The following is a 26,176-nucleotide window of genomic DNA, read 5'->3' on the forward strand; positions in this document are numbered from 1 at the left end:
TGCCGTAAAGCCAACCTTTCCACTGTCGCGATCCTGCCGTACGCGCGGGCCATGGCGGCTTTGCGGCCCGGAAGCAAAGCACTTCGCCGGCTGCTCTGCCGGTCCTTCTCCGGCGGCGGCGTTCGGCTGGCCCGTGAGCGCGCTACGGAGCGCAGGGATGCTGCGTCCAGCCGGGTAAGCGGGACGCCGGGGCGCTGGCAGGGAGGGAAGCCACTGAGCACCCCAACGACGCCCGCGTCTCTCCGGCAGGCTAATGATCCTTGTAGCGGATCCGCTGTGGAGAGTGCGAATCTTGCTTATTCTACCAAGTTAAATACCATTTGTATCAACACAGCTCTTGAAGTGTGTTTTCTCACTTCCGCTTCGTTAAGACTAGTGTTCGGTTTAAAGCGGTGGCCGACTTCATCATCTCACTTGTGTAGACTTTGCATTGTTTGTAAATATGCACGTGATGTCAGAGATCAACAGTGCTTGTCTGCAGCAAGAAAGGACGTGAAGCCTTTTTAAAAATCAGTTCCGGGGCTGAAGAGATGGCCCAGCAGTTAAGAGCACTAACTGCTCTTCCAGAGGTTCTGAGTTCAATTTCCAGCAACCACAAGGTGGCTCACAACGATCTGTAATGAGATCCATACCCTCTTTTTTTTTTTTTTTTTTTTTTTTTTTTTTCGGAGCTGGGGACCGAACCCAGGGCCTTGCGCTTGCTAGGCAAGCGCTCTACCACTGAGTTAAATCCCCAACCCCTCCATACCCTCTTCTGATGTGTCTGAAGACAGTGACAGTGTATTCCCATATATAAAAAATAAATAAATCTTTTTTTATTAAATCAGTTGCACTTCTTTGCGACAGGATGTTCTGTTTAAGGAAGGCCTAGGTTTTGAGTCTATCTGTCAGATGAAAATGCTGCAGGTAAAACATTAATCAGTGGCTACTAACACTTCATCTGCCACTAGGCTAGTGATAGAGACTGGAGAGCTTCGATTAAGCAATAATTAAGAGAGGGAATGAGGGACTGGAGAGATGGCTCAGAGGTTAAGAGCACCCGACTACTCTTCCAGAGGTCTTGAGTTCAATTCCCAGCAACCACATGGTGGCTCACAACCATCTGTAAAGAGATCCGATGCCCTCTTCTGGTGTATCTGAAGACAGCTACAGTGTACTTATATATAATAAATGAATACATCTTTAAAAAAGAGAGAGAGAGAGGGAATGAGGGAGGGGAAGAGAGAAACAGACAGAGAGAAAATTAAGAATTGCAAAATGTGCCTGCTGTGGAAATTTTCATTTGCTACGCTGTGTCTCCCAGCACACTTTTCTTATAACTACAGCTTTGAAATTCCTTCTATGCTAAGCCGAGGAGCCTGGCCTCTGGCTCAGTTTCCTGGCACAAGAAAGAAACAAGCTTTCATGCTTCTGTCTCTAGAAAACAGAGCTTTAGTCCTTGGGCAGAAAACAACTAAAATAGGTGTCTGAACATGCTTTGGGAGGGAAAAACTTAACTCAGCCAACAGTTTTCTCGTGGTGAGAGTTTGCCCTTACATTCATTTTTACTTAAAAAAAATTATTACGATGTGGGATACGCCAGCTGTGGAGTTGTGAGGACAGCTTTCTGGAGACCCTTTACTCTTTCTGTGATAGGTGCTGGGGGTGGGACTCAGCTCTCACATGAAATGCCTTTACCCTCTGAGCCATCTCGCCCTATGTGGTGCACTAATGTTGGAAAAAAGACAAGCAGCAATCTTTGAAGAGTCTTTTTGGAGGCGTGGTGGCACACCACCTTTAAGTGGAAATGCAAGCTTGTGCGCTTAGCAAGTTCAGGGGAGACAGGGTTACGCAGTGAGATCCTGTTTCAAAACAAATTACCTGGGGTCTGGATCCTCAGGGTAACACTTCAGCCTTTTGGAGTCTAAGGGGCAAGCCAGTGCTGCTCACCTCTGGAGAGAGGAGCAGTGGGAATGACTGTGGCTAGGGGAACTGGCCACCAGCCAGAGCTTGCCTAATTCTGTACTGACTGCCCGTGCTGCTCTGTAGGATTTAAATGCCCCCATTATGGCAAATATTGGGTGGCACAAAAGAAAATAGGTTTGCCTCAGGGCTATTTTATATGTGTTGCTACCTTTCTTGTTTCCTGAGTAATTAAATGATTGTTAGACAGATTGCTGTATTGCAAAGAAATTTTGTAAATAGAAAGTCTTAAAAGTAACCTTGTGGGGTTGGGGATTTGGCTCAGTGGTAGAGCACTTGCCTAGGAAGCGCAAGGCCCTGGGTTCAGTCCCCAGCTCCAGAAAAAAAAAAAAAAAAAAAGTAACCTTGTGGTTGGAGGCAGAGGCAAGGCAGATCTCTGAGTTTGAGGCCACCCTGGTCTGGCTACACAGAGAAACCCTACCTTGAAAAATCAAACCAAGCAAACAAATAAGTAAAAATTTTAAAAGAATATTACAAACTGTTTCTTCTTCAATAAAATAAACCCTCTACTAGATTCCTCTGCATGTTTTTCTTTAGCTCTCTGGTCTTGCTTCAAGGAAGGAGACCCACGTTGAGTGCCAACCTAACTTCACTTCTGGTCTCTTTGTACTCGTTGCTTTACCCCCCTTTTATTTCTGTCTCTGACAGAGTCTCGAGTATCTCAGGTGAGTGTGGGACTTTGTGTATGGCCGAGGATGACCTTGAATCCTCTTTTCTGCATAGTCTTCCGCAGTTCCAGGACTGAGTTACATCAACCACCCTGGTGTTTTGGTCTTTTTGTTTTGTTTTTGATTAGAGATAGGGTTTCTTTGTGTAGCCCTGGCTGTTCTGGAACTCGCTCTAAAGACCAGGAGGCCTCAAGTTCAGAGAGATCTGCTTGCCTCTGCCTCCTGCCTGTTAGGATTAGTGACATGAACTACCATGTCCTGCTGTGGGGATGGGGTGGGTGAGTGGGTGGTGGTGGTGGTACTTTTTTAAAATTGGTGTGTATAGGTGTTTTACCTATATATCTGTACATCACATGCATATGTGTCTGTAGAGGCTAAACGTAGTGTGTTGGATCTTCTGGAAATGGTGTTATAGACAGCTGTTAGCTTCCATGTGGTTGCTGGGAATTGAACTCAGGACCTCTGGAAGAGCAGCCAGTGCTCTTAATCACCAAGCCATCCCTCCAGCCCCAGGGGTAAAATGACAAAAGTTTAGAATCGAGGTATCTTTTTGTTTGATTCTCTTGAATTTAGTTCTTCAGACGGTCTCCCTCTATCAAAAATCTGATCAATATAACTCTGGAAGGTGCCCAGAGCCTAATCACCCTTTTTAAAAACACAAAGACAAAACCTTTTTCCCAAAATACTGTGTCCCTTAGTCTGTAACCAGAAAAACTTGTATCTTGCACTCTCTCCCAGAGGAATAATATAACCATAAAACTCAGTCACACCCATTATGAAGATTAAATAATTTTAAAAGAGGAAGTAATCTAAATAATAGTGTTAAACAATGAGCCTGTCAGGCTTTTTAAATCTGTCATATCAGGAAATTAACCCAAAATTCCCATGGAGCCCACGTTAAGAGAACCTGGGCTTCCTGTTGTGGTAAAAATCAACATAACCACAAACCTTTGCTAGCCAGCATCAATGAGCCATATGGCCTTTAGCGGGTAATTTATAAAACAAATTAAACACCTTCTATCAATTCTAATACCAAAAGGTAAGCAACTTATCAAACCAGGACTTTACCCCAAAATATGTCGATCTATCAAGCTCTCTACCTAGAGCCTCAGATTTTTATTTACTAATAACTTCTATAATATATGTCTGTATTCACTCTGCCTGGTGTTACAGACTTCTATCACAACTCTCTACTTGGAGTGAGTGACTAATTTTCCCTCAGTTCCAAACCATGGGTGAAAATCCCCATGTGATTTGGGTAATCTCTGTACTCTCTTCTTCCAAAAACAAACTTAATCACTTTTTAGTAATACCTGTAATTAAGAAGTAGCTTGTCTATCTAGGATTTCAACCCAAAATTCCCTGGGAGCCCACATTAGAAGGAATATGAGTAACCTGAAAGACTTTCTATACAACTTTCTAAAAAAGAGACTTTTAATCTCTAACTCTCTGAGCTGCCACTACTTATCACAGCAGGGGGCCTACAGCCTCTTAGCCTAGGCTGCTACTGTGTTTCTTTGTTTAAGGTCCCTGCCCGTGAGACATCATCATCACGTGACTCAACATGACGCTGGCCTCCTCTTACTTAGAAAATAAAACTTTCTCTCAACTCTTAGGATTAATAGTGGATTCTTGCCCACCATGTTGGTTCATCACCTGTTGCTGTAAAGTTATATATTATCAATTGGATCAGAAAAAAAAAAAACTGTTGCTGTAAAATTATAAAAAATGCTGTCTTTTATCCCGCTCTAGGTCTGGCACCATAGTGCCCCAAGATATCTTCATCTCAGTCAGCAAAGCATCTCACCCACTTTGCTCCATCCCACATCACACTGCCAATGGTTTCTCTTTGAGCCTGGCAACAATCTCCCTACCTGTCTAGTTTCCAAGGCAGGTTGCCACCATGCCAGAAATAAACATCCCGGGGTTGGGGATTTAGCTCAGTGGTAGAGCGCTTGCCTAGCAAGCCCAAGGCCCTGGGTTCAGTCCTCAGCTCTGAAAAACAAACAAACAAACAAACAGAAAAACCCCAGAAATACAGATCCCAATTCCGGGGTGGCCTAGTGTCTCCAGCCACTATACACTCTTTTGAATTCAGTTAAATCGCCACATGAAAGAACACACAACACAATAACCTCTGATCCAATTGATAAGATATAATTGCCGACCTAGACATACAGAGCCCTGTACACATCCGTCCCTTAAGAACATTCATAACAACCTGTAGATGTGCAGAGAGGAATCTTTAAATGTTCTTTTTTTTTTTTTTTTTAAGATTTATTTATAGGGGTTGGGGATTTAGCTCAGTGGTAGAGCGCTTGCCTAGGAAGCACAAGGCCCTGGGTTGGTCCCCAGCTCTGAAAAAAAAAAGAACCAAAAAAAAAAAAAAAAAAGATTTATTTATAAGTACACTGTAGCTGTTTTCAGACACACCAGAAGAGGGCATCAGGTCTCATTACAGATGGTTGTGAGCCACCATGTGGTTGCTGGGATTTGAACTCAGGACCTCTGGAAGAGCAGTCAGTGCTCGTAACCACTGAGCCATCTCTCCAGCCCGGATATTGACTTCTTTTTTTCTTTTTAAATTGGATATTTTTTTATTTACATTTCAAATGTTAGCCCCTTTCCCAGTTTCCCGTCCATAAACCCCCTAGAAATTGACTTCTTAAAAGTGCCTTTTGTGTAACAATCTGAAAAGCTGTTTGGAGGTCAGCCCTCCAGAGGCTTGTCTCACTGCTGCTGAGAAGCCTGCATTCACCCTTCAATGTCTTTCTTTTCTGACCAGCCAGCCTGGTCTACAGAGTGAGTTCCAGGACAACTGGGGCTACACAGAGAAACCCTGTCTTGAAAAGCCTAAAGGAAAAAGGAAACAGAAATAGGACGCACAGACACAGACAGGGCTCCTGATGGCGCCACCGCTGCATCTTTGAAAGCCACGTCCTGTTAATGAAGCACTGGTGAAGCCCTGTGTCTAGTGATGCTGGCATTTCCTGTGGGACCCGGAAGTACTAGGGGTACAGAAGTACTCGGCAGACACAGGTGGCTGTGCAGGGAGGGCTTCCTGTGATGATTCAGGTTTTATGCAGAAGAAGCAGGCTGACCTCCCAGCCCACATGTGGACTCTGCTAAAGCTGACACTTCACTGACTCCTAGAGAATTCACGAGACGTTTACTAAGTCTACAGCTTGAGACTGGGCCCTTGACCATCCAGGGGAGTACCTCCAGGGTCCCTAACTTTTAAGAGGACTTGGGAGTTGGAAAAGGCCACCAATAAGATCCTTGGACAGAATGGCCTTACGTTAACTTGACAAAGGCTAAAGTCATCTGAGAGGAGGAAATCTCAGTTAAGAAAATGTCTCCAGCAGGAGGCAGAGGCAGGCCTGGTCTACAGAGCCCCAGGACAGTTCTGTAGGGTTCCAGGAGAGCCAGGACTGCACAGAGAAACCCTGTCTTGAAAAATACAAAAAAAAAAGAACAGGAAAAATGTCTCCATAAGATCAGACTGTATGCACGTAAGCAAGTCTGTAAGACGTTTTCTAAATCAGTGATTGATGGGAGAGGACCTGCCCATTGTAGTGGTGCCATCCCGGGGCTGGTGGTCCTGGGTTCTATAAGAAAGCAGGTCGAAGGGCTGGTGAGATGGCTCAGCGGTTAAGAGCACCGGCTGCCCTTCCAGAGGCCCTGAGCACACGGGGGCTGATGACCATCTATAAGGGGATCTGATGTCCTCTTCTGCCATGTAGGTGTACGTACAGACAGAGAGCACATCTATGTTTAAAAAAATACATTAAAAAAAAAAAAAAGGCCAGCAGTGGTGGTGTACGCCTTTAATCCCAGCACATGAGAGGCAGAGGCAGGTGGATCTCGGAGTTCAAGGCCAGCCTGGTTTACGGGAGTGGGTTCCAGGACAGCCAGGGCTACCCAGAGAAATCTGGTCTTGAAAAACAAAAGAGAAAAAAGCTGGCTAAGTAAGCCATGTGGAGCAAGCCAGTAAGAGCATCCCTCTCCGTGTGAGCTCCTAGCCTCACTGCTTTTATACAGAACTGTGATGAAATAAACCCTTTTCTCCCCAAGGTGCTTCCGGTCATGGTGTTCTAGCACAGCAGTGCCCACCTGAGGAGCAGGCCTCGGGTCTGGAGGTGGTAGGAAAGACAAAGGCAGACTCCGGGGAGGAAACTCCCACTACAGTCAGTTCTGTGTGCTTTCCCTTGCAGACATTCAAGATAGCAGATTCTGCACCTTGCTTTTCTTTTTAGTATTAAACCTTTCTTTGCCTGGTGGGATATCATCTTCGCATTGGCTCGATTTGGTTTGCTGGTTTACGTAGCACCTTTGTGCAGTTGGGGCTGCAGACCCTAACTCGTAGCTCCTTGAGCTCTCATCTTAGAGGAGCCTTGCAAAGCAGGAAGCCTCTGGCAAGTGTGCATTCCCGGTTATCCCATCTCTCACTGGGCTTTGTCTGTGCAGCACTGCCCAGAGGGAAGGGAGCTAGGAAGCTGGGGGCGGGGGGACGCCGTCAGGCGGGCTGCCTCTCAGAAGCGCTAGATTCTTGTCTGGCTCGCTGCAGGGTACATGGCCCATGTGCGGGATCCCTTCCCACGCAGAGCCTTCCTGTTCATGCTCCAGGAAGCCAGCATTATGTTCTTACAGTGTAGGAACTGAAATTACAGTAATTATTCACTCTACGGAGGGAGATTTCTTTTAGGAAAAGGTTTTATTCCCTTCCCCAAGCCTCTTTCTCTTTTTCCTAATAGCATCTGCTTGGTGAACAAAGACACAGGTATTTTCATGTAGGGAGAGCAGAGGAATTAACTCATCATAGCCAAAGATAAGTATCTTCCAAGTTATTATGAAAAGTGGAATGGCCAGAAAATTTGTCACACGGGTTCCTCTGTGGCAGCAGGTCACCTGACGCCAGTAGGTCCATCTGAAGGAGCCACGGTTCCGCTGGCCACTCCTTGGGCTCGCCGTGCTGTGGTAATGATCAGGCAGAGTGATCGCTGGGGCAGCCCTTTATTCTGTTTTGAGGCGGGGTCACAGTGCACATCCTTAGCTGTCCTGGAACTAACTAGATGAGGCTGGACAGGAACCCCTCATGCCTCTACCTCCTGAGTACGGGAACTAAAGGTGCACATGAGGTGACTCTTTTAGCATTTCCTGATGAGGACAGCCTGTAAGAAGAAAAGAATGTTCTACTCAGTGAAAATGCTTCTTGTCGGCGTTTGAAGCTGTAAGCAGGAAGTGTAGTATAGGGCCATGCTGTACTAAGTAAGTGAAGGGCCCGCTCTCATGGACTGCTGGGCTGTAAGTGTCCAGCACTTTTTTTTTTTTTTTTTTTGGTTTTTTTTTTTCGGAGCTGGGGACCAACCCAGGGCCTTGCGCTTCCTAGGTAAGCGCTCTACCACTGAGCTAAATCCCCAGCCCAGTGTCCAGCACTCTTTAGCAGCAGGAGCTGTGTAGCATTTCTCCACCAGCCCCTGGAGTTCCCCGTCTCCCCTGGGCTAGCTTAGCCTTCCGCTGCTCCCGTGAGCACTGCTGTGCATCTTCACATTCCTGAGAAGGAAGTTCTAACTCAGGACCCTGGGCCAGTCCGCGTGCCTACAACCCCAGCATTCGCGCCTTTGTGGCTAGACCTAGACCAGCCGCAGAGCTGGCAGCTTGAGGTCCAGGGCCTGAGATGTGAAGGGCCTGCTGAGCTCTTGGCTCACTTAGGACCTGTGAACGCTCTGAGCCAACTCATCCAAACTCGCCATGTGTGGGGGAGTGGTCTGTGCAAGTAAGACAAGCCTGTCGCGGAGATGGCCCAGTGGGAAAGTGCTTGCTGCAAAAGGCCAAGGCCCTGAGTTCTGATCCCGAGCATCTGTAAAATCCGAGGGAGTGTGGTTGCTTACCTGGAATCCGAGCATGTGAGAAGCAGAAACAACCCCTGGAAGAAGCTGGCTCACTAGAACGGCTGAAACTGACTTTTAAGTTCATTGACACCAGATACCAGGTGGAGAGCAATGAGGAAGGGGGAGACACGCAGTGCCAACCGTGGGCATCCACATGTGCAGTACACACACACACACACACACACACACACACACACACACACACACACACACACACACACACACACACACACACACACACACACACACACACACACACACACAGACACAGACACACACACAGACACAGACACACACAGACACACACAGACACACACACACACACACAGACACACACACACACACAGACACACACAGATACACACACACACACATACACACATACACACAGACACACACACACACACACACACATACACACACACAGACACACAGACACACATACAGACACAGACACACACACAGACACACAGACACACACACAGACACACACACACACACACACACACACACACACACACACACACAACAAAGAGAGGGAATAAGCCTGTAGAAGTCCGGGGGAAATGGCTTAGTAGCTCAGGTGTGTGCCCCACCATCAGGAAGACAGGCTTGGATCCCTAACACCCGTGTATGCCTGTAGTCCTAGTGGTGATAGGGACATGGAAACAGGCAGAACCATGAAGCTTGCGGGTTTGGGGAGAGGCCTCATGTCAAATATGGTGTGCAGACTGATCAAGGGGGCACCTGCCATTGGCTTCTGCCTGCCACTTGGCACTTGTGAGCATGGTGATGCCACATTACCCAGAATTGCCAGATGTGCGCCAGTCGTTAAGCCTGGTGGCACAGGCACTGGTGCTCACACCTCAACAGTACAAACACACACACGTGCCCAAAGGTAAGCCACTGGGGGCTGGGACTGTGGCTCAGTGTAGAGCGCTTGCCTTAAATGGGTCGGGTTTGGAGTTTGCTTCAGCTCCACCAAACCAAATAATAAAGAAAAAAGAGTATGGCAAACAAGGGGGCTCAGTGGTTAGGAGCCCTGGCTGCTCTTACAAAGGACCCAGGTTCAATTCCCAGCACTGATATAGCTGCTCACAACTGTCTGTAACCATTTCCAGAGGCTCTGACACTGTCCTCTGACCTTACAGGTGCCAGACATACATGCAGGTAAAATACCTGTGCACATAAAAATGCGCTTCCCAGAGCTGAGATATTTTTATTTTGGATTAGGTATTGGGTGTGTGCACGGGTGCGTGTGTATAACGTGTAGGTACCCACAGAGGCCAGATGTGTCAGATCCGCCTGCAACTGGGGTGGCCGCAGTTCTGAGCCGCCTGACATGAGTACTAGGAACTGAGCTTGGGTTCTGCGTAGGTGTGCCAAGTGCAGTCAGCCGCTCGTCTCCAGCCTTACTACAGGCTTTTTGTGTTTTACCCCAGCTGGCCTGGTAGCCGCTTTGTACATAAGGCTGGACTCAAACTCAGATCTGCCTGCCTCTGCCCCCTAAGTCCTGGGATTAAAGCTGTGTGCCACCAGCCAGGGTTTTTAAAGAACACTTTGGGTTGGGGATTCAGCTCAGTGGTAGAGTGCTTGCCTAGCAAGTGCAAGGGCCTGGGTTTGGTCCTCAGCTCCTGGGGGTGGGGGAGTGGGGGAGTGGGGGGGTTGGGGAGTGGGGGATGAGGGGGTGGGGGGACCTTAGGAGAGAGTGCCTTGACTGCTGTCTGGAGTAGCATGGGTTAAGGTGTAGAATGCCAAGGGTGGGGGCAGTGTAGACACACTGGTCCCACGGTGTTTCAGTGGAGGGGTAAGTAGGCTTTTACCTCAGCCTCCTACATGCTGGGATTAGAACCACAGGACACTATCCCAAGACCACCCCCCCCTTTGCCTATTAAAAGTATATATATATCAAAACACGAGATCTGGTTTCAACCTTTACGACTACAAAATTAAATAAAGAAATGCTTTAGAGGCAGGGGGTGGCTCCTTGTGGCTGAGCTTGCCCAGCGTGTGTGAAGCACTGTTGGCCGAGCTTTATCTCCAGCCCATCAGTCCTGACCTGATTTTGAGTAACGGAACTCATAGGAAGGGCCTTTGTCTTAAGATGATCGATGTTAGGGTCGGGAGTGCTGGGCGAACGTGCTTACCGCTCAGCTGCATTCTTGGTCCTGTTATTTTATTTATACTTATGAGACAGGGCTTACTAAATTGTCCAGGCTGGCCTCAAACTCTGATCCTGCCTCAGCTTCCTAGCTGGAGTTACAGGCCTGCCCACCTGGCCTCCGCTGTCAGGTTACGGAACTGTTTTAGCATCATTTGGCGAACAGTAGAATAATGCTAATATTTAAGCCAGATATGGTGGCGTCTGCCTGTAATCCCAGCACTTGGGAGGCTGAGGCAAAAGGATTGTGAGTCCAGCCAAGGCCACATTGTTAGGGTCATGTCTGAAGGAACCAGAAGGAAAACAAAACAAAATCACAGCATTTTAGCTGGAAAATGATCAGATGGATACATTGTAGTCTTTCACAGAGTAAGCTGATGAGGGCCTTGAATAAGCAGGTTTTATAACACCAGGGGTTGGTTTAGTTACGTTAATTCTTTTCATTTCATTAAAGGTCTCAAGATTCTGCCCTCCGAGACAGTCTTGCCATGATTGGATAGGCCCCCCAGACAAATACTCCAACCTTCGTCCTGTTCATTTTCACGTCCCTGAAAATGAGTCTCCTTTGGAGCAAAGGCTTAGGGAATTGAGGCAAGAAACGCAAGAATGGAATCAGCAGTTCTGGGCCAAGCAGAATCTGTCCTTTAATAAGGTAAGTGTGGCGTTCAGAACAGTAAGGGACAATCCTCTCAGCCACTTGGGGGCGCTACATCCTCAGCATTGCCGTTCTGGTTGCGGCTTGGGGGGTAAATAGATACTTTGTCTCTTCTTGATGGTGCCTTTAGCAGCCAGCGGTGGTGATGCATTCCTTTAATCCCAGCACTTGGTCATCAAAGTCAGGAGGACCTCTAGTTCAAGGCCAGTCTTCATAGTGAGCTCCAGACTAGCTGGAAATGTGAGATAGGGTCTTTCTATAGTGTCAAAAAAAAAGTTTTTTAAGAGATAAAAAGATTGTTTTAAACCTGCATGTAGCTGTGTGGAAGACTCCTTGTCCAGTCATTAGTCACAGTTTGAGGCTTTCGGGGAAGACAAGGTCCAGGACCAGCTCTGACTTGAATGCATTGCCTGTTTATAAGAAGTCACCACTATGATTGCCACTTATGAGAGTTCAGGATTCTTAGCAACTTACTCATAAAGTGAATGAAAAACACCTATAAATATACTAATGGAAAGAAAGTAGACAGGAGTGTTTGTTATAGTCTGTGGATTTGTAAACCATCCACCTTCCCAAGTCCATTGAACATCTTTTAAATCCGTGTGTCAAGCTGGGCATGGTGGCACACACCTGTTCCCCCAGCACTCTGGATCAGGAAGTCAGGGCTGCTCTACTACATAGCAAGTTTGAATCCATGCTGGGCTACATGAAAAAAAGTCCTGTATCAAGCGTGAACCTCTAACCAGGGTGAGATGGCTGAAAACAAGCTCTGAGGTAGCTGGAGAGATGGCTCAATGGTTAGAGTACCGGCTGATCTTCTAGACGACAGTCTCAGTCCCCAGCACCCAGATGGCGGCTCACGGCCCTCTTGTTCCAGGGGATCCAGTGCCGTCTTTGGGCTTCTCAGGCACAATGCATGCATGTTATACACAAATGTATGTGCAGACTCACATACATACACACATAAAACAAATCTTTTTTAAAACGCAGGTTTCACAGTGTGATGTTTCTAAGGAAATTTGCCCCAAATGACTCAGCATTGGGAGCCGGAGAACAGTTCTCTCTCCTTCTCTTTTGGTTTTCATGCCAAGATTAGAAAGATTGATTGATTGATTGATTGATTGATTTAATGTATGTGAATACACTGTAGCTGTCTTCAGACACACCGGAAGAAGGCATCGGATCCCATTACAGATGGTTGTGAGCTGCCATGTGGTTGCTGGGAATTGAACTCAGGACCTCTGGAAGAGCAGTCAGTGCTCTTAACCGCTGAGCCATCTCTCCAGCCCAAGGGTTTTAATGTTTTTAAAATCATATTTGAATATTTTTGAGACAGGGTCTCATGTAGCCCAGGATGCGCTCAAAACTTGTAGCTGAGGATGACTGATCTCCTGATACCGCCATCTCCACGCCATTCCGGGTTCAGGGAGTATAGGTGAGTGCCCAACCCTGGCTAAGACATTCTGTTGATCCTCTTTCAGGAAAAGGAAGAGTTCATTTACTCAAGGCTACAAGCTAAAGGCTCAGGCCCGCGAACCGAGTCAGGTTAGTACGTTTGTGCTGTTACTGTTGTAGAAAAGTGTTACTGAATGAGGAGAAGCACCGGACCGACAGCCTCTGTGCCCTGCTTACTGTCTCGCTGCCTGCAGAGACTCCCTGCTCTGTGTGTGTATCACTGGGTTCCCTCGGGCTCCTGGCCCCTCCTCTCCCATCTTCAGGGATGTTGTCACAGCCTCTCAGAGTTGTGTTCCTCCTTTGTCCTTTGATTTTTCTCTTTGTGTACAGTACTGAGAATAGAATCCAGGGCCTTGAGCATTGTAGGTAAGCGCTCAAGCCATTGGACTGCACAGCCTTGCAGTTGGATGAATGGCTTCCCGTACGGTTAGGAGGCCTCTGTAATCTCCCAGCCCTCCATCTTCCCAGCCCTCCTTCCTGGATTCCTAGCAGAAAGCAGAGGGCTGTGGTAGCCTTCTGCTAAGGCAGGCCAGTTGAGCTCTCTCCCAGCCCTTTGGCTTCCCTGCCCTGTCGTTCAAGTTCAGGCCCCTGCTGATTCTCTGTCCACTGTGCACTTCTCCGTTTTTCCCAGCTTCCCAACTTTTTTGTTTGTTTTTGTTTTTTGAGACAGATCTCTGTAGCTCTGGCTGTCCCAGAACTCACTATGTAGACCAGGCTGGCCTTGAACTTATAGCTCTGCTTGCCTCTGCCTCCAGAACCCTGGGATTAAAGTCTTGTGCCACCACAACCAGCCCCAGCCAGCTTTGGATCTTTAAGGCAGCATTCTGTTTTCTGTGAAGGGCCTTTGTGGTTGTCTGGGATACAGTGACCCTGGGTGATATCTAAGAAAACTTAATTTATGAAAACAGATCTGACCTCTAAATATCCTTGTCAAGCCCTGCTTTAAGTTCATTTTTTGCACCATAGCTAGACTATTCCACCCCAAATGCTTACCTGACAGGTGCCCTCTTTGTAGGCTTGTGCTGGCGAGCTGCTATCTCACCGTGTAGTCCCCGCTGGCCTGGAACTCTGATCACCTGTCTGCCTCTGAAGTGCGGGATTAAAGGAGCGGCCATCACACCAGCCCTCACCACAGGCCACAGAACTTCTCGACTGCCCACATCTTGGCCTTGTCCATCTCCCAGGCCCAGAGCAGGCCATGGGCTGCTGGAGTTGCTTGTTTCCTTTTTTTTTTTTTTGTTTGGTTTTGGGTTTTTTTGAGACCAGGTCCCACTGTGTAGCTGGGCCTGGTCTTGAACTCATGGTAGCCTTTCAGCTTCAGCCTCCCCAGTGCAGGAATTAAAAGAGGGTTGCACATACCTGGCTCACCATTTCTTTCACTCAAAATAGCCTTGACCGTTTTTTCCGAGTGTTGACGTAGGCCTTAATAGCATTTTGTACTGTTTTTTTACTGTTTTTTCCCAAAGTATTCTAATGGACAGCCCACAACCATTAACTCCAGAGCTGAGTCTGCCGTTGGGTTAAGGTGCCCTCACTCTCTGCTAATCCCTAGCCCGCCCTGGTTTGCTTCAGAAGAAGGGTGAGGGGTGGTATTCTGCATGCTACCCCCCACTTCAACAGAAGAGGGTGCTGCATCCTAGCACTGTGTGGGAATGAACGGAGGCCAGTTTGGTCCTGATGTGAAGGCCAGGCACCAAATGCTGTCTAAAGAGCCCGAAGTGTAACGGGGCTGAGAGCCCAGCCTGAGACCACACAGTAAGAAAGGAGGGTAGGCTCTGCCCACGGGAGTCAGATCAGAAGACGTGTGGATCTCAACAGTTCTCAGTTCAGCTGCTGCTATTCCTGTCTGTCTGTCTGTCTGTGTGTGCGCCCTCTTTCTTCATCCCTGTCTCACACTCATATGTGCGAAGCGATGTCTGTGGGCCATCAGCCGTTCCCATCAGGTCAGCTCATGCTGTGGTACTGCCTTAGAGATTGGCATATATATATATATATATATATATATATATATATATATATATATATATATGCATGTTTCCTATATGTGAGTATATTGTAGCTGTCCTCAGACACACCAGAAGAGAGCATGGGATCTCATTACAGACGGTTGTGAGCCACCTATTGAACTCAGGACCTCTGCAAGAGCAGTCAGTGCTCTTAACTGCTGAGCCACCTCTCCAGCCCCGAGGTTGGCCGTTCTTGTAACAGACAGGAGAATTGTTTTGATTCCTATAAACATGCCAGTTCCATTGCTGACTGCTATGTATTGAAAGACTGACCTTAAGTAACACTTTATAATTAATTTGGCGATGAAAAAGAACAGCGTACGTGGGGAGCCCAGCCTGGAAGTATTTAGAGGTCACATAAAGGACGTGTAATCCACTTGGGTGGAGCAACACGGTTAATACGGTGTTCATGGAGACGGCTGAGCGTGTTTGTCAGGTTCCTTACCTCGTGGCTGCTCTGAGGAGATTCATGTCAGCTGGCTAGACGCAGCTGCTCCATAATGTATACATACTTAAGGAAAGAAAAAACCACCATGCTCTGTGGAGGTTAAACAGTTACCAGACTGCACCAGTTGTAATGTATGAGATACCTGTTGTTCAGAACACACATGATCTGAGAAACACTTTCCATGTGTGGCTCCTTAGAGGCTCCCAGGGGCTCAAGGTAGAGGAGCTTTGGCTAATGAGTTATATTGGAAAAACAAATTACCTTTTCAAAAGAATTATTTATTTTCTGTATGAGTACACTGTAGCTGTCTTCAGACACACCAGAAGAGGGCATCAGATCCCATTACAGATGGTTGTGAGCCACCATGTGGTTGCTGGGAATTGGACTCAGGACCTCTGGAAGAGCAGTCAGTGCTCTTTTTTTTTTTTTTAATCTTTATGTGTATTAGTGCTTGCCAGCATAATATTTATTTGTTTGTTTGGCTTAATTTCTGGTGGCTTTTCTTTTTTTAATATAATTTCTCTAATTTAGGTGTTTTGCCTTTGTGTTTGTCGGTGTAAGGGTAACAGAAACCCTGGAATGGAGTTACAGACAGGTGCGAGCTGCCATGTGGTTGCTGGGATTTGAACTCAGGACCTTTGGAAGAACAGTCAGTGCTTTTAACCACTGAGCCATCTCTCCAGCCCCCGAGTAGTCTTTTAATTACCTTTTATCAGCTACTGATAGACTTCAGAGTTAAATCTCAAGTTCCCACTGCTAGAAACTCTTACCAGAGCCTGCCTTTAATCCCGGCTCCTGGGAGGCAGAGGCAGGTAAATTCCTGTGAGTTTGAGGCCAACCTGCTCTACAAAGAGAGTTTTAGGTTACCCAGGGCTACACAAAGAAACCCTATCTCAAAAAACCAAACAATAGGGGGTTGGGGATTTAGCTCAGTGGTAGAGCGCTTGCCTAGCAAGCGCAAGGCCCTGGGTTCGGTCCCCAGCTCCGAAAAAAAAGAAAAAAGGAAAAAACAAAACAAAACAAAAAAAACCAAACAATAATGACAACAAAAACTCATGGGGCTCAGAGGTTAAGAGCACTGGCTGCTCTTCCAGAGGACCTGGGTTCAATTCCCAGCAACCACATTGTAGCTCATAGCTCATGCCTGCTTGTAACTCCAATTCCAGGGTTTCTCGCACCTCACACAGACACACTTCCAGACAAAACACCAATGTACATAAAGTAAAAATAAATTCTGTGTGTGTGTGTGTCTGTGTGTGTGTCTGTGTGTGTGTGTGTGTGTGTGTCTGTGGGTGTGTGTGTCTGTGTCTGTGTGTGTCTGTGGGTGTGTGTGTCTGTCTGTGTGTGTGTGTGTGTCTGTGTGTCTGTGTGTGTGTGTGTGTGTGTGTCTGTCTGTGTGTGTGTGTGTGTGTCTGTGTCTGTGGTGTGTGTCTCTGTGTGTGTGTGTCTGTGTGTGTGTCTGTGTGTGTGTATAGCAACCCAGTTTTGTAAATGGATGAGACCGAGGTCCCACCATCCCCTTTGAAAGCACACATGCAGTGACCGGGGGCTCCTATTAGTCTCCACATCCTAAAGATTCTACCTCCTTCATCTGGGGACAAAGGACACGGTATAACCCAGCCACCAGCGGCAGGGAACTGAAAGCATCTGAATGGCTGGGCCCTGTGGTGGGGCATCCAGTTGCAGTGAGTGCTGAGGACCTGGAACATGGGTCGCAGGGCCCCAGCAGTGGGCTGTACTCAGATAATGGGACCAGAGCGGCCCTAGGACTTCTTCCTTACCCTTCTCTTGCTTTGTTAGCCCGGCCCTCTGCCTCCCAGTTAATTCCTCTGTCCGATGCCGGTCGCCAGCCAGCTTCCAGCCATGCTGGGCCTGGACCAGCACACAGCGATGGGTTGTGTTGAATGAGCCTGGCTGCTGCCATGGGAACACGGGATGAAGGAGACCCAGCGTCCGGGAAAAACACAGTTCATGACGAAGAACAGCTTGGTGGTGTTTGTAGCCAACATGACGCGGACCATCTGGACTTTTAAACAGGCTGCAATGGCTTTGCCTTAGTAACAACACCTGTGGACCAGTGACTGCGTGTGTGGGGAGGAAACCTCTGGCTTTACACAAACGCCATCTCAAGCAGCAGGGCGTCTGTCTGTGCTTTCTGAGTTCATAGGAAAGGTTCCTTCGGCACTCAGTCCTGACGGAGTTGCTTTGGTGGCTAGAGGTAGCCTGAGAGCCCCAGCCCCTTTCTAGAGGAAGACAAGCCATGGCCGTGAACAGCCAGTTCAGCAAGTTTTCCTTACAGGCTTTTTAAATTGCAAAGCGGGGAGTCTAGATGCCCGGTGATTGCAGACTAGTAAGAGTGGCTGGCCACCTGCTGACTGCGTGCTCGCAAGTTCTGCTGTGCTGTGGGGAGAAGCAGGAAGCCCTGATTTCATTGTTCCACAGCAGTGTCAGGAAGGAGTTCTTCCTGTCCCTTTCTTTGACTGCGTGTTTGCATCCAGAGAAGAAGGAGTCGTGGAGACAGATCCACTTTCTCAGATGCATTTGTGAGACGCCCACACATTCTCAGTAATGACGTGATGTAATTGAGTTTTCCCTCCATCCCTCCATTATGGCTCCCTTCCTCCTCCTCCCTTTCTGTTCCCCAGCCCTTCTCTTTACTCTCCTCCCTACTCCAGTTAGCTTTAGGTTCAATAGTAAGAGGCAGAGAGGAGGCATGGAACAAGCATTAGCTTGGCAAGCATTGATGGGGTTCCTGCTGTCTGGTCGTTGGCCTGAGGGTGTTTGGGCGAGGTGTCCCTAGGCCTGTCTGAGAGCTCCTTGGGGAAGCCATAGGTGTGGGCAGCTCTGCGGGGCTCTACAGGCAGCCGTGCTGACCATTGCTAGAGACGAGGCACTAGGTGTAGGGAGGACCTGGCCCTCCAGAGGAACAGGGACTCCCTTCTCTAAGGATAAGGGAAGACTGCCACCCTGAAAACTCCTGTGGACTGGGCTCCATCCCGGCCCCTCCTCCCTCCTCCATCCTGCTCCCTCCTCCCTCCTCCATCCTGCTCCCTCCTCCCTCCTCCATCCTGCTCCCTCCTCCCTCCTCCATCCTGCCTCCCTCCTCCATCCTGCCCCCTCCTCCATCCTCCCTCCTCCATCCTCCATCCTCCATCCTGCTCCCTCCTCCCTCCTCCATCCTGCTCCCTCCTCCATCCTCCATCCTGCTCCCTCCTCCATCCTCCATCCTGCTCCCCCTCCTCCATCCTGCTCCCTCCTCCCTCCTCCATCCTGCTCCCTCCTCCATCCTGCTCCCTCCTCCCTCCTCCATCCTGCTCCCTCCTCCATCCTCCATCCTGCTCCCTCCTCCATCCTCCATCCTGCTCCCTCCTCCATCCTGCTCCCTCCTCCCTCCTCCATCCTGCTCCCTCCTCCATCCTGCTCCCTCCTCCCTCCTCCATCCTGCTCCCTCCTCCCTCCTCCATCCTGCTCCCTCCTCCATCCTGCTCCCTCCTCCCTCCTCCATCCTGCTCCCTCCTCCATCCTGCTCCCTCCTCCATCCTGCTCCCTCCTCCATCCTGCTCCCTCCTCCATCCCGCTCCCTCCTCCATCCTGCTCCCTCCTCCATCCTTCTCCCTCCTCCACCCTCCTCCCTCCTCCATCCCGCCCCCTCCTCCATCCTGCTCCCTCCTCCATCCCGGTCCTACCTTCCCACCTGCCTGTGTGTATCTCGAGACCAGCTTATGTATCACCTTCCCTGGGAGCCTTTGGCACTCCTTACCTCTCAGGTGGTAGGTACTCCTCACTTCATATGATAGCATCTATCTCCACAGAGACGTCCACTGGCTTCTGAGATGGGGCATGGAGCAGAACTACAGTCCTGCCCATTGGGGGCTGACAAGCCAACAGAGCACACAAGTGGGTTCACACTGCACTTCTAGCGCGTGGACCCTTGAAGAAACTAGCAGGGGAATTAAGGAGAGAGTCTCTCTCTCTCTCTCTCTCTCTCTCTCTCTCTCTCTCTCTCTCTCTCTCTGTGTGTGTGTGTGTGTGTGTGTGTTTTCATGTGTCCATGTCCTCAAAGAGTCCTCTAGGTGGAGGGGACCACAGGAAGGCTGGGTCAGCAAAGTGTTTAGCCTCCTAGTGGGTAACACTGCAGAGCTCCTAATATATTAAAGACTTGGCTCTTCCACATGCTCTGTGCATTAGCAGGGATGCACAGCCATGTCTGCACTGTGTAGTAAACTGAGGCACAGAAGACGGCAGAGCACCTACAGCTGCCTAATAAGAGGCCCGCTAAGGTTGATCACAGAAGTGCAGCTGTGGAGTTGAGCCTGTCTCCCTCAGGGTCTTGAGTCATTCTCAGCCTGGATCTCTTCAGACTCCGGAGCAGTCGGGTGGGAGGGTGGGGTGGGGCTAAAGGAGGGCCTGCTTGTCTCTGTCATGCTGACAGCTCTGCTAGTTTCTGTGTCTCTGTGATCTGCGTCTCTGGCAGTGCTGCATGGCCCCTGCACTCCATGGTAGGATTGGGAACTGAGAAATGCAAGCCTTTTCACCTGTTTCCTCTGTGAGCTGGGGTTCTTCCTATGAAACCCTGGTTGGCCTGGAGCTCACTGTGTAGACCAGGCTGGCCTTGAACTCATTGAGATTGCCTGCCTCTGTCCTCTTCTTGTGGGGATAAAAAGCTAACAGAGTCCTGCCCTGCCCAGCCCGTTGTTTAGCTGTTAACATCTTTGTCTTTCCTGTGAGTTGTAAGTTACCTGTTAACATTTGCAAAGTAAACAAAAGCCTGTCAGCGGGAAGCCAGCTGCAGTTCTGACAGATAGCAGTGCCCTCTTTTGGTTGTTGGTTTTTATTTATTTATTTATTTTTCTTGAGATAAGGTTTTTTTCTGTGTAGCCCTGGTTGTCTTAGAACTCACTCTGTAGACCAGGCTGGCCTTGAACTCGGAGATCCCCCTGCCTCCACCTCCTGAGTGCTGGGGTCAAAGGCGTGCGCCACCACTGCCCCTGGCTACAGTTAGTGTTTGTATGTGGGTCTTCCATAAGTTTGTTGAATATATTAAATCTTTACACACATACCACACACATGCAGTTTATTTGATGTGTGAGTGTTTTACCTGCATGTATATATGTGCACTGTGTACATACCCGAGTCCTCAGAAACCAGAAGAGGGCTCTGGATTCCCTAGAATTGGAGTTACAGATGGTTGTGAGCCTTCGTGTGAGTTCCAGGAATCGAACCAGCACTCCAGCCTTTGTTTTGTTTTTGTCTTTTGAGACAGTATCTCGTGTAGCCCACATTGGCCTCAATCTCACTGTGTAATGCAGAGTGACCTTGACTCTGTGCTGCTCCTGCTTGCTGATGTGTGAGATACTGGGACAACAAAAACCCCTAGTGAAATAGCTCAGCAGTTAAGAGCACTGGCCGCTCTCACAGGGAGGAGGAGTCCATCCCACCCACGCGGTGGCTTAACAACCATCTGCAGCTCTAGTTCCAGGGGCCCGGACACCCTCTTCTGGTCTGTGGGCCCCAGGCCTGCAAGTGACACACGAACATACAAGGTCGGCAGAGCATCCATACACACAAAACAAACATAGAAAGTTATAAAGCTATTTAGAGACTGGAGCAATAGCTCAGTGGTTAGGAACTTTTACTGTTGTAATAGAGGACCCAAAGTTGGTTCCCAGCAGCCATGTCAAGTGGCTCACAACTGCCTGTAGCGCTAGCTTCCAGACCATCTAGCTGACACCTACTGGCCTGTGCAGGCACTGTCCCTACTGTCCTACACACACACACACACACACACACACACACACACACACACACACACACTGAAATAGAATCTTTAGCTGGGCATGTCGGCGCTTGCCTTTGGTCCTAGCACTTGGGAGGCAAAGGCAGGTGGGTCTCTGTGTTTTTGAGGACTATAGTGTGAGTTCTAGCATCGCATGTGAGGGTCAGAGGACAATTCATATGGGAGTCCGTTCTCTCCTTTTACCTTCTGGATCTCAGGGATTCAGTCCAGGTCTTCAGACTTGGCAGCAAGTGCCTGTAGCCACTGAGCCATATACAGTCCCCTGGTTTTTGGTTTTGGTTTTTGGTTTTTGTTGTTGTTGCTTTTGGTGTTTCAAGACAATGTTTACCTGTGTACCCCTGTTGTCTTGGAACTGACTCTGTCCTCGAACTCACAGAGGTCCACCCGCCTCTTCCTCCTAAGTGCTGGGATTAAAGGCGTGTGCCACCACCACCTGGCTTGGTTCTTGGATTTTTAAGACAGGATCTCCTATAGCAAGGCTGGCCTCAAACTTTGATCCTTCTGTTTTTAGCTCCAGTGCTGGGTTCTAAGTGTGCATCGGCACGGCCAACTTCTCCCGTGCTATGTTTAACTGTGACTTACTTCCAGGCCAAAGAGCAACACTGGATGCCGAGGAGATGGCTGACTTCTATAAGGACTTTCTGAGCAAGAATTTCCAGAAGCACATGTGCTATAACCGGTATGCACATCCGCCTTTCCTGAGCTCACCGAGCTCATCCATCGAGACAGTTCTCCTAGCTATGCCTTTTGCAGTTCTAACCAAATCTGTCAGCTTCGGTATGTGTGCGAGGTACCCAAAGCGCCCCCGGGCTTACATCATCGAGTAGGTCCTGACATCTCTTACTATCTTTCCCTGGAAACATGGGGTCAGCCAGGACCCTTGGTCAGTACAGGAGAGGGCCACAGGAGAGCCATACAGGGACCAGCAAGGAGCCTGAAATGCAGGGTGAGTCACCCTCCCAAGCCATACACAGGATTACAAATATCACTGCACACACGTGTCTGGGGAGCACTCCTGGAGGCTCTGGGTCTCTTCTGGTTATGCATAGCTCATGTGGAAGAGTTTCTCTGCCCCACGCCAATAGTATTCAAAGGTGACCACACAAAAAGGCACTCAGGCTTGCACATGCCTTTAATCCCAGCACTCAGGAGGCAGAGGCAGGCGGTGAGGCCAGCCTGGTCTACAGTCAGTGCTGCCCTGAGAAACCCTGTCTTGGAAAACAAAACAAAGAGAACACTCAGAAATAATGATGTGATTATGTTCCTAATGGCTGCCCAGGTCTAGACGCTTGTCATCCCTCGTCACCCTAGCTGCTGAAACCACTGGGCAGTAAAGGCTGTGGGGATTGGATGGTGACCTGAGGGTGCCACACCTGAGTCCTAAGCACGTCTGCATCTTACGTTGTGGTGACCCATTGAGCTGCAGGAGGAGGGACAGCCCATGCCTGCAGCTGTTTTTGGGAGATGTGGGGCAGCATGAGAACCTGAAGGTGTCAGTCAGAGTCCTGGGAGTCATTCTACAGAGCTGCAGTCCTGAGCTCCTGTGACAGGTGTCTAATGGAGACGGGATAGGTGTGCTCTAATGGATCGTCCTGTCAGATTAGTGGGATTTTTTTTTTTTAACTATTTTTTGAGACAAGGTCTCATATATAGGCCTGATTGGCTTGAGACTTGCAGTGTAGACCAGGGCTCTGTCCCAGGAGAGATAGAAAAGTAACAAGTAGATGTTACCATGTTTGGCTCTATTTTGTTACTGTGATTGTTTAGTTGTTTGATTGTTTTTGAGGAAGGATCTCACTATGTAGTTGTAGATGTTCTGGAACTCTGTGTAGACCAGGCTAGCCTCAAACTCATAGAGATTCTGCCTATCTGCACTTCTTAAGTGCTGAGATTAGAAGTGTAGGCCACCATGCTTGGCCTGATAAATCTGATTTAAAAAAAAAAATGATTTTAGTCTTTTGTGATATCTGGTAAAACAGATGCAACTTGAGATTTTTGTTAAAATGTAGCAGTGACAGGGCTGGGTGTGGCCAGAGGGGCAAGGTCTCAGAGAATCCGGGCAGCTTCGGGAGGGAGCCAAGTCTGTGTTGTGTTATTCTGACCCAATTAGCTGCTCAGCCATGTGAACTCATGGACGCAGCGCATTGCTGCCCCCTACAGGTCTGTGTGTGCAGTGCTCTCAGAGGCTGCCTGCCCCCTACAGGTCTGTGTGTGCAGTACCCTCAGAGGCTGCCTGCCCCCTACAGGTCTGTGTGTGCAGTGCTCTCGGAGGCTGCCTGCCCCCTACAGGTCTGTGTGTGCAGTGCTCTCGGAGGCTGCCTGCCCCCTACAGGTCTGTGTGTGCAGTGCTCTCGGAGGCTGCCTGCCCCCTACAGGTCTGTGTGTGCAGTGCTCTCGGAGGCTGCCTGCCCCCTACAGGTCTGTGTGTGCAGTGCTCTCGGAGGCTGCCTGCCCCCTACAGGTCTGTGTGTGCAGTGCTCTCGGAGGCTGCCTGCCCCCTACAGGTCTGTGTGTGCAGTGCTCTCGGAGGCTGCCTGCCCCCTACAGGTCTGTGTGTGCAGTGCTCTCGGAGGCTGCCTGCCCCCTACAGGTCTGTGTGTGCAGTGCCCTCGGAGGCTGCCTGCCCCCTACAGGTCTGTGTGTGCAGTGTCTCAGGGCCTGCTCTCGGAGGCTCTCGGAGGCTGCCTGCCCCCACAGGTCTGTGTGTGTACAGTGCTCTCGGAGGCTGCCTGCCCCCACAGGTCTGTGTGCAGTGCTCCTCGAGGCTGCCTGCCCCTACAGGTCTGTGTGTGTGCAGTGCTCTGGGAGGCTGCCTGCCCCTACAGGTCTGTGTGTGCAGTGCTCTCGGAGGCTGCCTGCCCCCCACAGGTCTGTGTGTGCAGTGCTCCGGAGGCTGCCTGCCCCCTACAGGTCTGTGTGTGCAGTGCTCTCGGAGGCTGCCTGCCCCCTACAGGTCTGTGTGTGCAGTGCTCTCGGAGGCTGCCTGCCCCCTACAGGTCTGTGTGTGCAGTGCTCTCGGAGGCTGCCTGCCCCCTACAGGTCTGTGTGTGCAGTGCCCTCAGAGGCTGCCTGCCCCCTACAGGTCTGTGTGTGCAGTGCCCTCAGAGGCTGCCTGCCCCCTACAGGTCTGTGTGTGCAGTGCTCTCAGAGGCTGCCTGCCCCCTACAGGTCTGTGTGTGCAGTGCTCTCAGAGGCTGCCTGCCCCCTACAGGTCTGTGTGTGCAGTGCCCTCGGAGGCTGCCTGCCCCCTACAGGTCTGTGTGTGCAGTACCCTCGGAGGCTGCCTGCCCCCTACAGGTCTGTGTGTGCAGTGCCCTCGGAGGCTGCCTGCCCCCTACAGGTCTGTGTGTGCAGTGCCCTCGGAGGCTGCCTGCCCCCTACAGGTCTGTGTGTGCAGTACCCTCGAGGCTGCCTCCACACAGAAACCGGGAGACTTTGCTGGCTTTTCTGCCTAACTGCCCGGATGGGATCATCTGCCTCACAAGAGCAGTGTGGCTCTCCTTGCCTGAGACACACAGGGTGGCCTCTTGCTCTCCCCGGGCCTTTCCTATTTACTTAGGGTTCTGCTAGTCAGCGGGATTGCCTCAGCTAGTGAGTTTTTTTTTTTTTTTTTTTTTTTTTTTGAGCTGGGGACCGAACCCAGGGCCTTGCGCTTCCTAGGCAAGCGCTCTACCACTAAGCTAAATCCCCAACCCTCAGCTAGTGAGTTTTAAGTTCCCTATAGATGGATGGAGTCTGTGGACCTACACTGTGGCAGACTCGTGCTGTCCCCTCCTTAGGGCTCTGGCTCCTCTCTTACCTTCTGGGCTGAGATCCAAGGAGTCAGTGCATCCAGCCCTAGCAGAAGCACTCAGGAGCTCAGAGCCTGGAACGGCTGGTGGCCTTGGGGCAGCAGGGCCTCGGACCCAGGGTCTGAGATGTGCTTTTCCTCCACGCAGTAAGCCCTCCAGACTTCACCTCACCATTAGACTCAGAGCTGCCACCAGTGCGTGGGCTTCCATTGGTGACTTGTAGGCAGCAGCCCATGTCTTTTCTCTGTATAGATTCTACCAGGGTATGTGTGAGGATCAGACCTGTCACCCAGGAGAAGGGACTTTGAGCTTTGTGACATTCCACTTCCTACTGTGGAATACTTTGTCCCATACAAATCAGACCAAAGCAGGACACCCCCACCCCAGTTCCTAAAAGCCTGGTAGGCTGTCCCTTAGATACTCACCGCTGCCCGTCTAGGGACGCTGCTGGGTTCACAGGGGATCCTAGGAATCCAGTCTGCCAGGACAGGCCAGGGGACAATGAGACCGCTCTATCCACAGGGAAACTGGCTGTGGATGTGCATGGCCAGCTGGGCTGGAAGTAGGGAGTCAGGGGACCGTGGCACCTCCAGGAGAGCTGCTGTCTGGTCAGCTGACACTGCAGTTGACTGGGGTCCTCTCTCTCTCTCTCTGTAGAGACTGGTACAAGCGCAATTTTGCCATCACTTTCTTCATGGGGAAGGTGGCCCTGGAGAGGATGTGGAGCAAGCTGAAGCAGAAGCCAAAGAAGACAAGCGATTAGAGGAGCCCACCGGACCTGACCACAGCACCAGGTCCATTTGCGAGGCCTGGAGACTAAGTGAGCACAGGCTCCTGACCCGCGCTCAGACCTTGCTGACTGTGTGTCCCCAGCGGCTCAGTCCCATCAGCAGACTGTATGCTTGCTGTCTGTATCTTGAATTATGTCAGTTCAGAAGATAGCAGGGTAAAAACGTGAATAAAGTTTTGCTGTAAGGATTTAATCCAGTGCAAGCTGGGACCAATGCTTCCGAGCTGGGAGTGAGCCTTCGGCTGGCTCTGCGGTGTGGCTGGGGTCCTCGGCCCTGACCATAGTGAAAGCAAACAGCGGGTGCAGCACCTTTGTGTGAAAGGATGATCAGAGTAATGTCATCATTTTACAGTCAGGTGACCCCCTCAGCATCCAAAGGCGCTGCCTAGCAGCCATTGTCACCATGGTTAGAGGGGCCTCTGCAAACAGAGAGAACACAGAATGTGTGGTGATCGTGGCTCATGGTCGCCATTGTGGTTTAGATCTTGAATGTCTCCCAAAGGCGTGGCTGCTGAAGGCTTAGTTTCTACACGATGGCTCTGTGGGGAGGTG

The 26,176-nt window shown here is 49.8% G+C and overlaps 1 protein-coding gene across 1 annotated transcript; it reads left to right on the forward strand.

Annotated features, from left to right (window-relative positions):
- The first annotated feature begins 29 nt into the window (after positions 1 to 29).
- On the forward strand, positions 30 to 25,817 carry LOC116905498 (cytochrome c oxidase assembly factor 8). The gene is made up of 5 exons (XM_032908506.1): positions 30 to 174; positions 11,137 to 11,334; positions 12,819 to 12,882; positions 21,632 to 21,722; positions 25,492 to 25,817. Exons 1-5 carry the CDS (start codon positions 52 to 54, stop codon positions 25,595 to 25,597), a joined length of 582 nt encoding a protein of 193 aa, XP_032764397.1. The 5' UTR covers positions 30 to 51; the 3' UTR covers positions 25,598 to 25,817.
- The last annotated feature ends 359 nt before the right edge of the window (positions 25,818 to 26,176 follow it).

The sequence above is a fragment of the Rattus rattus genome, chromosome 7, assembly GCF_011064425.1.
Source record: "Rattus rattus isolate New Zealand chromosome 7, Rrattus_CSIRO_v1, whole genome shotgun sequence".
Taxonomy (NCBI): Eukaryota; Metazoa; Chordata; class Mammalia; order Rodentia; family Muridae; genus Rattus; species Rattus rattus.